Source organism: Photinus pyralis, unplaced genomic scaffold, assembly GCF_008802855.1.
Source record: "Photinus pyralis isolate 1611_PpyrPB1 unplaced genomic scaffold, Ppyr1.3 Ppyr1.4_LG9, whole genome shotgun sequence".
Lineage (NCBI taxonomy): Eukaryota > Metazoa > Arthropoda > Insecta > Coleoptera > Lampyridae > Photinus > Photinus pyralis.
In genome coordinates, this window is record NW_022170878.1 from 6,395,376 (window position 1) to 6,409,202 (window position 13,827).

At 34.2% G+C, this 13,827-nt stretch overlaps 3 protein-coding genes across 3 annotated transcripts; 1 reads left to right on the forward strand and 2 right to left on the reverse strand.

Annotated features, from left to right (window-relative positions):
• Positions 1–801: 801 nt before the first annotated feature.
• LOC116181154 lies at positions 802–1,523 on the forward strand. Its single transcript, XM_031501432.1, has 2 exons — positions 802–980; positions 1,030–1,523. The coding sequence occupies exons 1-2, from the start codon at positions 923–925 to the stop codon at positions 1,425–1,427; spliced, it is 456 nt and encodes a 151-aa protein (XP_031357292.1). The 5' UTR covers positions 802–922; the 3' UTR covers positions 1,428–1,523.
• Positions 1,524–2,585: 1,062 nt separating this feature from the next.
• Positions 2,586–5,132, reverse strand: LOC116180750 (gastrula zinc finger protein XlCGF46.1-like). The gene is made up of 2 exons (XM_031500872.1): positions 4,895–5,132; positions 2,586–4,615 (listed from the first exon to the last, which is right to left on the reverse strand). The coding sequence occupies exons 1-2, from the start codon at positions 5,130–5,132 to the stop codon at positions 3,231–3,233; spliced, it is 1,623 nt and encodes a 540-aa protein (XP_031356732.1). The 3' UTR covers positions 2,586–3,230.
• A 6,372-nt stretch (positions 5,133–11,504) lies between these two features.
• Positions 11,505–12,217, reverse strand: LOC116181314. The gene is made up of 2 exons (XM_031501632.1): positions 12,062–12,217; positions 11,505–12,011 (listed from the first exon to the last, which is right to left on the reverse strand). Exons 1-2 carry the CDS (start codon positions 12,192–12,194, stop codon positions 11,611–11,613), a joined length of 534 nt encoding a protein of 177 aa, XP_031357492.1. The 5' UTR covers positions 12,195–12,217; the 3' UTR covers positions 11,505–11,610.
• Between the last annotated feature and the right edge of the window lie 1,610 nt (positions 12,218–13,827).

Genomic DNA, 13,827 nt, shown 5'->3' on the forward strand with positions numbered 1-13,827 from the left:
CAAAATTTCTCGGGAAAACACTTTTTCCTATTAATTTGGGTGCGTAGAATCCAAATCAATTCGTACTTTTTCGATCAGACTTCTCAATCAAAAGTTGTAGACTAGAAACCAATTTCGAAAAAAAATTCAAAGGGCTGTAACTTTTGAACTAGTAGCCCAATCTTGGAACTGTTTGAAATTATGGATTCTACAGGGCACATTCTATACGAAAATTTTTTTCCGGGTCGATCTGAGACAATGTTTTTTTCGGGGCTCAAAAAAAGGCAGTGTATATATAAGCGGGTGAGAAATACAAATAGACGAGGACTAGAAACAGCACTTTATTAAGGTATATATTTGTTCCTATGAAAACGCACCAAGAACTTTTCCCGAACAAAAATTTGGTGTTAACTTGAACAATGACGTTGAGTAGTTCTCTAGCTATCAGTCAAAACAGACACTTGAATTTGGACGGCTTTTTGAATATGAGAATATGTTCCATCTTCTCATTCCTCAAATGTGTGTGGGGCAGTTATCTATTAGGTGAGAAACTACCTACTGACAAAATCGACATTTTTGAAAGAAACCCGCCAAAAAGGTTTCCTCTTCAGTGTATATATTTCCTAATGGATTGATGATGGTTTACTATCTGAATGGTTTATCTACCTCAAGTAGTTCGGTAAATAAATAAGTTGCATTTACGATAAGAAAAGTTTTTTAGAAATCCCCTGCTACTATCTACTGTAAATAAAGGTGCTTCAATCTTTTGATTGAAAGGGACAATAAAAAACCGAGACAATAAATTAGTCAATTCTTCAAAAATGTGGATTACGTTGATGATTGAAAATAAACAAGGATTTAGACGGAATTTGAGTACCTACAAATGATAAAGGCGGGTATAAAAAGGCTGTAGATTTGATCGTTCTTCATAAATTCTTCAACCATGAAGTACTTAGCCATTCTCGTCATCTGCCTTGCCTTCTCTGGGTACAACGGTCAAAGTAAGTAAAGATTCGATAATGCGGTTCATAAACTAATTGATCTTAACAGAGCTGAAACGGTGTCGTCCTCAAAAATGTAAAGATGTCGAAGTGCAAAGGCAACATCTGATAAACTTCCCTTTTGGTTGCCTCAACTCTGATTATCTAAGTGAGTGGAGGAAGTGCGTCCTCCAAGACGATCTAAGTGTCAAATGTCCTCAGGACAAATTCAACAAGTGCACCAAGCAAATTGAAATACGACATGATAAGGGATGCGACAAATGCGACGCCGTGGCTCTGAAGAACAACATCGATCAACTTCAGAAAATTAACTACAAATGCTTCTGCACAAGGTTTTTGGGATACTTCAACGACCACCTGAGCAAAGCAGACTGGGATAATGATAAATGCCCAGGAGCAAAATTGAACAAGTTCTTTAAGGAAGCTTATGATAACCTTCCAAGCTAAAGTTAAAATTAATATGTATATGTACTTAAATGTCTCGGTGCAATGCCGGATATGCTTCTTTTTCAATCGCTTTAATAAATTACGTAATACAGTCTACCTTTTTTTGTTATTATTATTATTGACTAAGGTGAAGAGAGTAAACTTATAATCGTTTACTAAGCGTGAGAGGAGAAACACATTTTCTGTCTGATAAAGAAGCATCGGTAACCAGAAATGTTTAACAAATTCTTTTGTGCGTAAGAAATTACAAGAACAAATAAATATATTACACACACAACAAGACCATGCCAGGGAAACCTTCTACGGGACAAAAACCCCGGCATAGGCCAAACAAATACATGAAATAAATTACCTACAGCAATAAAATGCAAGAGAAAATACACATAAATAAAACATCTCAAATTGTATGATAAAAATCAAATCAAATGCAATTGAACAAGTTCATAAAAACAAAATACACAAGACATCATAAATGCAGTGAAAAACATGATAAATCAATTCAGCAGAAAAACACATCAAAATACCTGTACGATCAATTGAGATAACACAACTCGTAAAATAAATAAATTGCATGTACATAGGAAACATTTATTTATTTATTATTTATTATCCCTCTCTTGTTCTGGGCCCTCAACAAGCTTGCGCCCAATTACAGAGTGACCCGCATACTGCTTTTTAAAGGTGCCTCGGCAGAAGGTCTTAAGTTGTTCTATACTACTCCTTACGAATTAGGAAAACTGCAGGAAAACCTAATTCGGAGTAGCCGGCAGAATGCTCGAAACTGGTCTAAGGTAATTTCCATCTCTGCCACAGATGAAAAATTCACCTCAACCCAGGTTCGAACACCCGACCTCCGGATTTATAACTCAACGCTCTACCATCTACATGTAAATGGTGTGGCTCTACTGCGGCCTTCCGTTAACATAATTTAATTTAACACGAAAGGTACATGTGAGAATGCCAATGGCCAATAGCAAGTATTCATGTGAAAGTCGATTATCGCTCAAGCAGAACGAACATATTTGAAATAGTGGACATATTAATGAGAGGGCCCCTACTCGCATTGCTAAGATACCCTTTTTCACAAAAATGGATTTGATATAATTACAAAAGAAAAATAAGGTATTTTAATCGCTTTAATAAAGTACGTAGTTTACATTTTATTTGTTTATTATTCAAATTAATAAAACAAAATAACATACAACAAATCATTGTGTCATAACCTTGTAATGATCCCTTTTCCGCTCAGTGTCGATTCTGAACAGCGTACAATACCTCTTCAAATTCTTCATACGTCATTGCATAAAATAACTACCTACTTTTTTGAGGAAGTAGTATAATTCCATTTTGTGGTATTTGCACTTTGCAATACATACCTACCTATTTCTTTCATAATTGAATCGCCAAAATCATCATGTCTTAATTGTTAATATAATTGCCTCTATCTTAACACACTTATGTTTTAAATAACTATTAACTACCTATAAACATTAAGCAGTTGTCCTTATTTTTGAAATTGACAAATACATGACGCACTATTTAAAAAACATACCTATTCTTTCTGAATAACAACTGAAAAACTTTTAAGGATGAAAAATATATTACTCCAAATTTTTGATAAACTGAAGATTATACTACTCGGAAAATATTTACGCCGTTAGGAAACTTTTGGAAAATCTACAGAGAATCAAAATCAAAATTAGATTAGATGTTACTAATGTTAGTTAGGACACGTAGACCTCCCTCTCAATAAACCCCATACTACAGAGAATTAATATTTTACTCCACAAGATCTTTGTTCCTTTATAAAAAAGGTTGATGTTGTGTTAAAACGTGTCGTTTAAGACAGTATCTTATATAAGTCTCATAATCGCAATGAGCACACTTAAAATACTTAGAAACTTTATGTTTTAGAAGATGTTGTTTAAACTGACGTCTGTTATTTGTCTCGTAAGTACAATCAGCACATTTTAGCACATCATTTATGCTACTAGAAAATTTGTGTCTGGAAATGTGCCCTATAAGGTATCGTTTACTATTTGTTCTATAATCACAATGAGCACATTTAAAAAATTTGGGATCAGTGTGTATTAAATGGTGGTCTTTAAAGTGGTATTTGTTATTTGTCTTGTAATCACAATTAGCACATTTAAAACCTTTAGAATCGATATGTTTTAAAAGATGTCGTTTAAGATATTTTTTATTATCTGTTACATAATCACAATGAACACATTTAAATTCTAAAACTGTATGTTTTAAAAGGTGATGTTTATAGTAATATTTGTTATTTGTCTGGAAATTACAATCGGCACATTTAAAATTTTTAGAATCGTTATGTTGTAAAAGGTGTCTTTTAAGATATTGTTCATTATTTGTTCCATACTCACAATGAGCACATTTCAAATATTTCGAATCGATATGTTTTAAAAGGTGTCGTTTAAGATATTTTTCATTATTTGTCTCATACTCACAATGAGCACACTTAAAATCATTAGAATCGGTATGTTTTAAAAGATGTTGTTTAAAGTAGTATTTGTAATTTGTCTCGAAATCGCATTTAGCGCATTTAAAATCTTTAACTTCGGTATGTTTTAAAAGGTGTCGTTTAAGATAATTTTTGTTATATGTTGCATAATCACAATGAACACATTTTAAAACGTTGGAAATATGTTTTAAAAGGTGTCGCTTAATGTTGACTTTATTATTTGCTTCGTAATCACAATGAGCACATTTAAAATATTTAACATCAGTATGTTTTAAAAGGTGTTGTTTAAGATATTTTTTATTATTTGTTACATAATCACAATGAACACATTTTAAATCTTTAGAAGCTTTATGTTTTAGCAGATGTAGTTTAAAGTATTGTTTGTCGTTTGTCTCGTAATCACAATTAGCACATTTAAAATCTTTAGAATCGGTATGTGTTAAGAGGTGTACTTTAAAGTGGTATTTGTTATTCGTCTTGTAATCACAATTAACACATTTAAAATGTTTAGAATCAATATGTTTTAACAGGTGTAGTTTAAAACATTGTTCACTATTTGTTCCATACTCACAATGAGCACACTTAAAATATTTAGAATCGGTATGTTTTAAAAGATGTTGTTTAAAGTAGGATTTGTTATTTGTCTCGAAATTGCAAAGAGCACATTTACAAATTTTAGTATCAGTATGATTTAAAAGGTGTTCTTTAAAGTAGCGTTTATTATTTGTCTCATAGTCGCAATTACCACATTTAAAATCTTTACAATCGGTATGTTTTAAAAGGTGTATTTTAAGATATTTTTTATTATATGTTGCATAATCACAATGAACACATTTAAAATCTTTAGACACTGTATGTTTTAAAAGGTGTTGGGTAAGAGATCCTTTATACTTTGTTCCAAAATCACAATGAGCACATTTAAAATGTTTCAAAAGGTGTCGTTTAAACACGGATTTACTATTGGTCTTGTAATCACAGCTACCACATAGTAGCGCATTAACATTGTTTGAAATTTGGGTTTTAATATTCCATCCACAATCAGCCTGTTGTATTTCTTCATTATCGAGCGATTTAGAGCACTGTGCAGTGATGCTGATTTCGTTCTTTATTGTCACCAGTCCTTCGTTGCTTACTAAAATGTTTTCTTGTAGATCGGAATGGATTTCTTCTTCTTGTTTTAGTTCGACTTTAACAAGTGATTTTCCATCATTTCCGTCCATATCAATAACGTTAATTTTGTTTATAATAAAGCTCTCAGTACAAAGGGTAGATACACGAACTTATAAATTAAGATGGACTGCTAATACTGAATTGACAACAATGAATAAAGAATACCAGGAAGGAGAATATCAACAATATACGTGCGACCGCGATGGCTTTTGCAAATGGCGGGCAGTAGTTTCCTGTTCCAGTGGCGTACCTACCTTACAGTTGTAGAAGGATACAATTATAAAGAATTTTACACGAAAACAATCTAAACCCCCATGTGTCTACTCCGCCTATGACTTTTGTTTAACTAACCTCAAACTACATTCCGATAAAAAATTTGTAAATTTACATGTACTATGTAAAAATAATACTGGTATCAATACTTACAAATGAAATGTAATTCCCAAAGTTTTATTTTTTTCTGTTTTGGAGCAACCACAAGCACAACAACTAACCATTCTTTTTATGTCACTGCAACAGCCACAACAAAAATGAGTCATAAGTGGCTTTTGCAAATGGCCGACTTCCGTCGCACTCTCTCTCGTATACAACTTGATTAATGCTCCTTCCTGGTATTCTTTATTCATTGATTGACAATGGGGCAGCCATGATGTGCACTCACTTGGCGCGAAATTCAAATCAACCAATAAACAAGTGTCCAAATAAATTAAAATCACTGACATGTCATTTTCCAAGGCTGCAATAGTCTCAAAACTTGAGCACTAGGAAAATTCCCCTAGAAAATAACTAAAAAGTGCACATCATGGCCGCGCCCATGCTAGGGCCTTTTCTACCTTTATGCAACTGTTTGATCAGCAGTCCATCTCAATTTATAAGTTCGTGGGTAGATAAAGCTGTGGCTGTAGCTCAAGTACCGGTAAGGGTCGGCTTTCTAGTGGCAAAGCGATGGGTTTTATTCTACACCCAATTACATTCAAGTAAGTAAAGGCGAATGCAAAAATGCATAATCCGATGTCAGACAACTAGCATAATAAATTTGAACTATATTTCTACGCAAAGACCTGTTCATTAAGCGTGATTACCTTTTACCTTTTCTTTAGATCAATTACTGGCATAGAGAATTAAAAAATTTACATTGGACTTTGATATTTTAAAATTCAAATCAACATTTAAAAAAACTTCGTATTATAACGGTTTAGTTACATTTACAAGGGTTGAAGACCCCACTTGCATTAAATAAAATTTAATCTCTACGGCACTGGCGAAAAAATTTAGTATGACAATTAATTTTTGTTAAACCCACGGCTAGCTCCGTAATAAAAAATGTTTTTATACCCTTTACCTCTGAAAATTTGAAATTTAAAATCTAAGGCCCTGGTTTGATTGAACTCGAATAAATACTCACGTAATTCCATATTAACATTCAATCTCTACGGAACAAAATTGATCAACTTTCACTTTTTTTAATCGACTCTAATATTCAATTCCTATGCTTAACTGAACATTGGTTGAACGTTGATAATATAGGAACTGTTAATTTACCTGGTTTTTTATTATCAGCAAAATTTTGCAGATCTTCACGTTCGCATGGTGGAGTTTGTATTTACAGAAAAGACACAATTGAATGTGAATCAATTTGTTTAGATCAGTTCTGTTCTGAAATTAATGCAGAATTCTGTGGGGTATTGCTTCCTAGTAGTATGCTTGCTATTATTACTTTATACAGATCACCTAATGGCGTACCAAGTGTATTCTTAGAGCATTTAGAGGAAGTATTAGCTTTTTGTTACACCAAGGCAAAGTCGATTATTGTAACAGGCGATTTTAATATAAATTTTATGGTAAAATCAGATTTTGTAGCGAATCTTAAGTCCGTGGCTTATTCTTTTGGCATGGAAATTTTAATTGACGATTATACTAGAGTTACCGCAAGTTCAGCTACATGTCTTGATAATATTTTTGTGAATTTACCGAAACACTCATATCGATCAGGTGTGATCGATCCATGTTTATCAGATCACAAAGGCCAGTACTTAATATTTAAAACGCAAAACTCAATTAATAAAATCCTCCGCACGGTCAGATTATACCCATCTTACAGCATTGAAAATTTCAAACGCGATTTGAAAATTCAATTCAAACGCGATTCCAGTCTTTAATTCATGTGCATTTTCCCTTTCGCTTCCTAAAATGTAGTCGAAAGAAAAATCCGGTTAACTGGTTTACTAAAAAATTAAAAGATATGCGTAACACTCTCCGATGCATCAAAACTATTTGTGATGTCAATAAAGACTACCATGCATACAATATCTATAAGAAGCGATATCGTAGTGCAATTTCTGTTCAAAAAAAGAAAGCTTACGATGATTTCTTAAATAACTCAAATAATAAAATTAAGGATATGTGGAATTTAGTTAACTTTGAAAGAAACAAGGCCCATTCTAAAACAATACAGCCCCCATTCGCTGCTGAGAATTTTAATAATTACTTTGTGAATGTTGCTAATGACATAATTCAAAACTTGTCTGGCAACATTAACAATTTAACTGTTACCGCTCAATTAAACTCTAAAAACGGCTCCTTTTTCTTGCATCCAATTACCGAAATAGATGTTCTTCAAGCAGTCAGTAAGCTTAGAAATTCCCTCTGTGCCGATTATTACGGAATTAATGCGAGAATCATTAAAGCAACAGTTGACATATATCTTATTTATTTGGTCAACCTGTTTAACCTTTGCATATGTGAAGGTAACTTCCCAGAGTCATTTAAGGTCAGCGTGGTACTGCCATTATTTAAAAAAGGAGATTGTGGAGATCTGGGAAATTACAGACCCATTACGATAATACCAATGTTTGCTAAGATCTTTGAAATCATTTTAAACAAGAGGCTATATAGTTATTTGCATAATCACAATATCTTAAGCTGTTTTCAGTATGGTTTCCGGAAAAAACACTCCACTATTCAAGCTGTTACTAAACTTACTTCTACAATCATCAATGCTCTGGAGGAGGGTGAACTAGCTGCATTGATATTATGCGACCTTTCAAAAGCATTTGACTGCGTTTCTTTTGAAATTTTATTAAATAAAATGATTCAATGTGGCATCAGAGGCTTAGCGGCTACATTCTTCTCGGCTTATCTCTACAATCGTAAGCAATGCGTTGTTGTTAATGGAGAGTATTCAAGGCTACTTCCTACGAAACATGGTGTTCCACAAGGCTCTATTTTAGGGCCTCTATTTTTTATTATTTATGTAAACGATTTTTTTCAATTTGTATACCCCAGTACTTGTATAGCCTTTGCTGACGATACTTCCATAATTGTTAAAGATAAAACTTTTAAATCATTATGCAATAAAGCCAAAATCACGTTGCAAGAAGCGACTAATTGGTTTGCAAATAATAACTTAATGCTTAATAAGGATAAGACGCATATACTGACATTCTCTGCCAGCAACAAGATTTCGTCAGGCCTTTGCGCCAAAGTGTTAGGTATTTGTGTCGACGATAGGTTGACGTGGATCAATCACATTGACTATGTTGTATCGAAGCTATCTAAGTCTTTGTTTGTTTTGAGAACTCTAAAACGGGCAATATCTATTAAAACCCTTATATCCTGCTACTTCTCACTTTTTCATTCTCATCTCCTGTATGGAGTAACTTTGTGGGGAAATGCTCCCAAATCGAACAAAGCTTTTATTATGCAGAAGAAAGCGATAAGGGTTATTGTAGGTGCCCAGTTTAGAGCACACTGCCAGCGATATTTCCGTCAACTTCGAATTATGCCGCTGCCATCAATATTCATGTATACTGCTCTTTTAGAAATTCACAAAAAGTTATCTACATTCCCAACTAATGACACTACACACAGCTACAACACTAGGAACGCAAAAATCTGAGGATTCCATACTTTAGACTTTCCAAATCCAAAAATAATAGCCCCCGCATAGATTTGTATAATGTACTACCACTGGCTGTGAAGCACTTACCTTTCATTAAGTTTAAAAATTTTATAAAAAATCATTTTTTAGCTTATTGTTTCTACTCCATAGAGGAATACCTCAGTACACCTATTGTTTTTAATTTGTGATTTTAACTTGTATTTTTATTTTTAATATTGTTAGTTTTTTTATGAATTTCTTTGTCCGTTTGTACTTTTATTGTATACTACTTATTTATGCTGTAATTTGACCTGTCGCAAGCACTGAATGTGATATTACGATATACTATTGTTATTGGCTTTGGTTCATAAAAAGAAGTATAGGCCAAATGCAACAGTTTTTTCAGTGGTTAGAATATAAATCTTATCTAACACTTTCGTTTTTTTATATCATAATAATTTTGTTTGGTAAGATTGTCTTAATCCAAAACATCTGCTAAAAAAACAAAACGTTAAAGAAAAATTTTAAATCCAATGGCAAATGAAATGAAATGACCAAAATCCTTTCTTTGGATCCGATTCTAAAATACATATAAAATTTTTGTTTCTGCAAATTGATTTCTCACCGGTCGGTTCCTTTAGGAGTTATTTAAAAAAATTACTAGGGCGATTCTCGACCATTACTTCATACAAATGAAAAAATTCAAAATAACTAAAATTCTCTTTTGGTAAAAAAAACAGGTTCAATTAAGAAATATGGAAAGAGATGCTTTCCGAAGATTGCAACAGAATGGGATGTTTCTGCATCGCCCTGGTGAGGTGTTGAATAGAAAAAGGACCAATAATTTTAAGTTTTTACGGAGTAAATGTACTGATTAGTTGTCTTGACATATGTCGTTGCATACAAAATTTTCCACCGTATCATTGTTTTAGAATGACGTCACCCCCAGTTTTGGTGAAGTGGTTTTAAAACGAGCCATTATTGTTAGCGACTGCCGAAAAAAAGTTTTTTTGTTTTTATCACAATGGTCTTGTTTGAAAAGCGCTTCTACCGTTTCGGAAGTGTTTAATTCACGTTTGGTCTTTATCAACTTCGAAAATATACTACGCGAAATAAATTGCTTGTACTTTTGCTTCCCTAACTTCGCCAAAAATTAAATTTCAACGCACCTAAGTGATGCGTGGTCACTCGCGAAATCCTCCGCTCTCCCCCTTATTTCGCTATTTGAATGTCGTACACTAGAAAAACCGAAATGGAACCTATTTTCCGAACGCAACCATTTCGACTGGCGTGCCCTAACAACCAATAGAAAACCTGCATGGAAGAAATAACAATTTTAAGGTCCAAAGATAAAAACCAGACACCTTTCTTGAATGACGTGCGTTTTATCGTTAGACCTACTTCGTTCATGTTTCGTATGTTGAACAAAAAAGGGCCTTTTTGAAAACGGCTAAGCGATCACCCACTGCAATATGTGCTAACATTTTGTTTAATTGCTTCCATGGTTACGGAGCTATGGTTATTATGGTAATTTAAGAATTTTGACATTTTATTATTGTTATATAATGTTTATTACTTTAAACATGGAATTCAATCATGTTGTTAATTTTGGGGTGGAGTGTAGAACAAATTACAGGGAAGCGGCGCTAGTATGAGCAGAGAGTGTTCCAAAAAACCCGCAGTGTGACATTCAAAAGGCTGGAAACCAAAAGTCGTACTCGGATAATTTGAACACGAGGTCGATGAAGAACTCAAACGAACGAAGGCAGGGCAGTTCGCCGCTTTGACCCATGAGGTTGCAGCACGTTTTAGTTTGCTGCCGGGTGTGCATGCGGCGCGGCGCCACAATGGGGGATGGAGTTATTGGTCCGCATTTATCTGAAGATCATTTAAATGGGGAAATGTACGCAGATTTTTTAAGAAATCAATTAAGGAGACATAAATCTTGACATGGGGTTCAGCAGGATGGTGCTCCGCCCCATTATGTAATACAGTGTCGTAAACATTTATATGAAACAGGTGGACTGGTTGAGTAGGTCCGGCCAACTGACCTGCTCAGTTTACGGATTGGACTGATGCATCATTTTATTTAATTTGTCAACCCCAACCCACCTATAAGGGGAGAGAAACGAGGAAATTTAAAAAATATGTTCAAATTTGTGCCACCATATCCTTACTAACTAAGTTACCAAAATTTCATAAAATTATTTAAAACCGGATTCGAGATATCGCCTGGTAAGTCTTTAAAAAAACTCTCCCTGTAGGTACACACATAATTTCCAAATAATAAGGGTTACCATTTTGGGGACTTTGAAGATTTGATTATATCCCGCCTGGTCTCGACTACATTTTTTTAGTTGATTTTATTATATTACTGTAATGAAATGTAAGAGGACTATATGGGGGTTGTTAAATTGCTAAGATTTCGATAGATATTGAACAGAGTGCCGAAACGATATGTAACTTTTTGTTGTATAAGGTTTTCTTTCCGTTTTTCGTCATTCGCAGCTCATCAGATAAAATGAATAAATTTACTACCTACTTGATTTGCATTCTTTTATTGATTCATAAATAAACGTTTTGGCTGTACAAATTTTCATCGAAACATGTCTTCAATACATAAATACGACGGCTGCCGTTTACCTTACTTATACATCTGGAAGGTTGTCGTAGGCTTCTTCAAAGTATTTGTTCAACTTCTTGCCGGGACACTTCTCGCTTTCCCAATCGTCTGAGCCCAAATGGTCGCTGAAGTAGCCCAAAAATCTTGTGCAGAAACATTTGAAGTTGATTTTCTGAAGTTCCTCAATTTGCCCCTTCAACACCGCACCGTCGCAATGGTCGCATCCCTTATCGTGTCGTATTTCCAGTTCCCTGGTGCACTTGTTGAACTTGTCCTGGGGGCAATCCACCGTTTGATCGTCGTTGAGTATGCACTTCCTCCATTCGCTTAGGTACTCGGCGTTGAGACAACCGAAAGGAAACTTGATCAAATGTTGCCTTTGCACTTCTACATCATCGCATTTGTCCGCACGACAACGCTTGTTTTCTAAAAAATGTTGATTAATAATTGATTATGGACGCACATTTTAAACTTACTCTGCGCGTTGTAGCATGAGAATGCAAGGCAGACGACGAGAATTGCTAAGTACTTCATTGTTGAATGAGCTCTGAAGAATGGCGTGATCTGGCACTCTTTTATACCAGTCTTATCCCGTGTTTGTGATATCATTGGTGGATTGCGCAAGTGTTACATATTTATTTATTTACATTTATTACAATTGTGGGTTTTCCCTTTTCAATAATTCTTGTCATGGAATATTATATGGTTGTTGCATCGTTATCGGGCTGACCTTTTCTTATCTCTTTCGGCCAGTCTAGCAGTAGACAAAATCCATGCAGGAAATTTACACTTTCAGTGCCTCAACCGGGGCTCTTAGCGCAATAAACAGTGCAAGGTTTTCAAGCATCTAAAACATTTTAATCTTTTAATCTTTACAACTTAATGATAGCTATTTGGTACTGCAAGGGAAAAACCATTTGCTCAAATTGCTTTTGTTTTGAAAGTAATAACCGTGTAGGGGAATTACGGGACTATTTTACACCAGATTTGAGCCTTGACGCTCTTGATCAACGTTCTTTGTGGGACCCAGTCCTGTGGAATGACGCACACGGATCGCATTTGAGTAGCATATGAATTGTTATTAATTTATATTCGTTTCGTGCTGGAACATTTATCTTCTTGAAAATTAATTCAACACCTGAAGCTTATTAAAAGTTCAAACATGAACTACACAATGCGAATCGAATTGCGTACAGTTTTTTTTAAATATTTATGTAGATACATAGGTAATACTGAGAAACCAAATAGGTACATGCTGTATTTATCAATGTTAACAAATTACATAAGTAACTAATAAATCTCTTCCGACAACCGCAAAATTGATCTGTGCGGAACGTCCATAGCAACATCAAATGAAGCACGTTTATTATTAGACATTGTTACCAATCTGCAATTCAAAGCAAATCATGCCATATAGTATCAGTATATAGTATCATATAGTATTAGTGAGAGGTGGCAATATGTTGCAGTTGAGCAAATTTCTTCCTCGGGACAAACTATTGAAGTTGCATCCGAATTAAAACCAATCAAGTATGGTGTACCCCAAGGATCTATCCTTGGTCCTATATTATTTATAATTTTTATTAATGACCTATTTAACTGCTTCCATCCATCTTCATGTGATATCACCACATATGCAGATGCCACTAGTGTGAGTGTGGCTTGTGTTGAAGAAGAGTTAGAAATTAATTTAAAACGTGCGTTATCAACTCTTATTAATTGGTTTAATGCAAATAAACTTTTACTTAATTTGGAAAACACAAAAATTCTTCTTTATAAGAAAAATATGGGTTTGGATATCGCTCCACTGCGTTACCAGTCAGTTCAATTATGTTGCAGTTGAGCAAATTTCTTCCTCGGGACAAATTATTGAAGTTGCATCCGAGTTAAAACCAATTAAGTATGGGGTACCCCAAGGATCTATCCTTGGTCCTATATTATTTATAATTTTTATGAATGAACTATTTAACTGCTTCCCCACATAGCAGATGAGACTAGTGTTAGTGTGGCTTGTGTTGAAGAAGAGTTAGAAATTAATTTAAAACGTACTCTTATTAATTGGTTTAATGCAAATGAACTTTTACTCAATTTGGAAAAAACAAAAATTCTTCTTTATAAGAAAAATATGGGTTTTGATATCGCTCCACTGCGTTACCAGTCAGTTCAATTAGAAAGGTGTCAATCCTGTACCTTCTTAGGAGTTATTATAGATACAGAACTTAGTTGGAAAGATCACATTGAC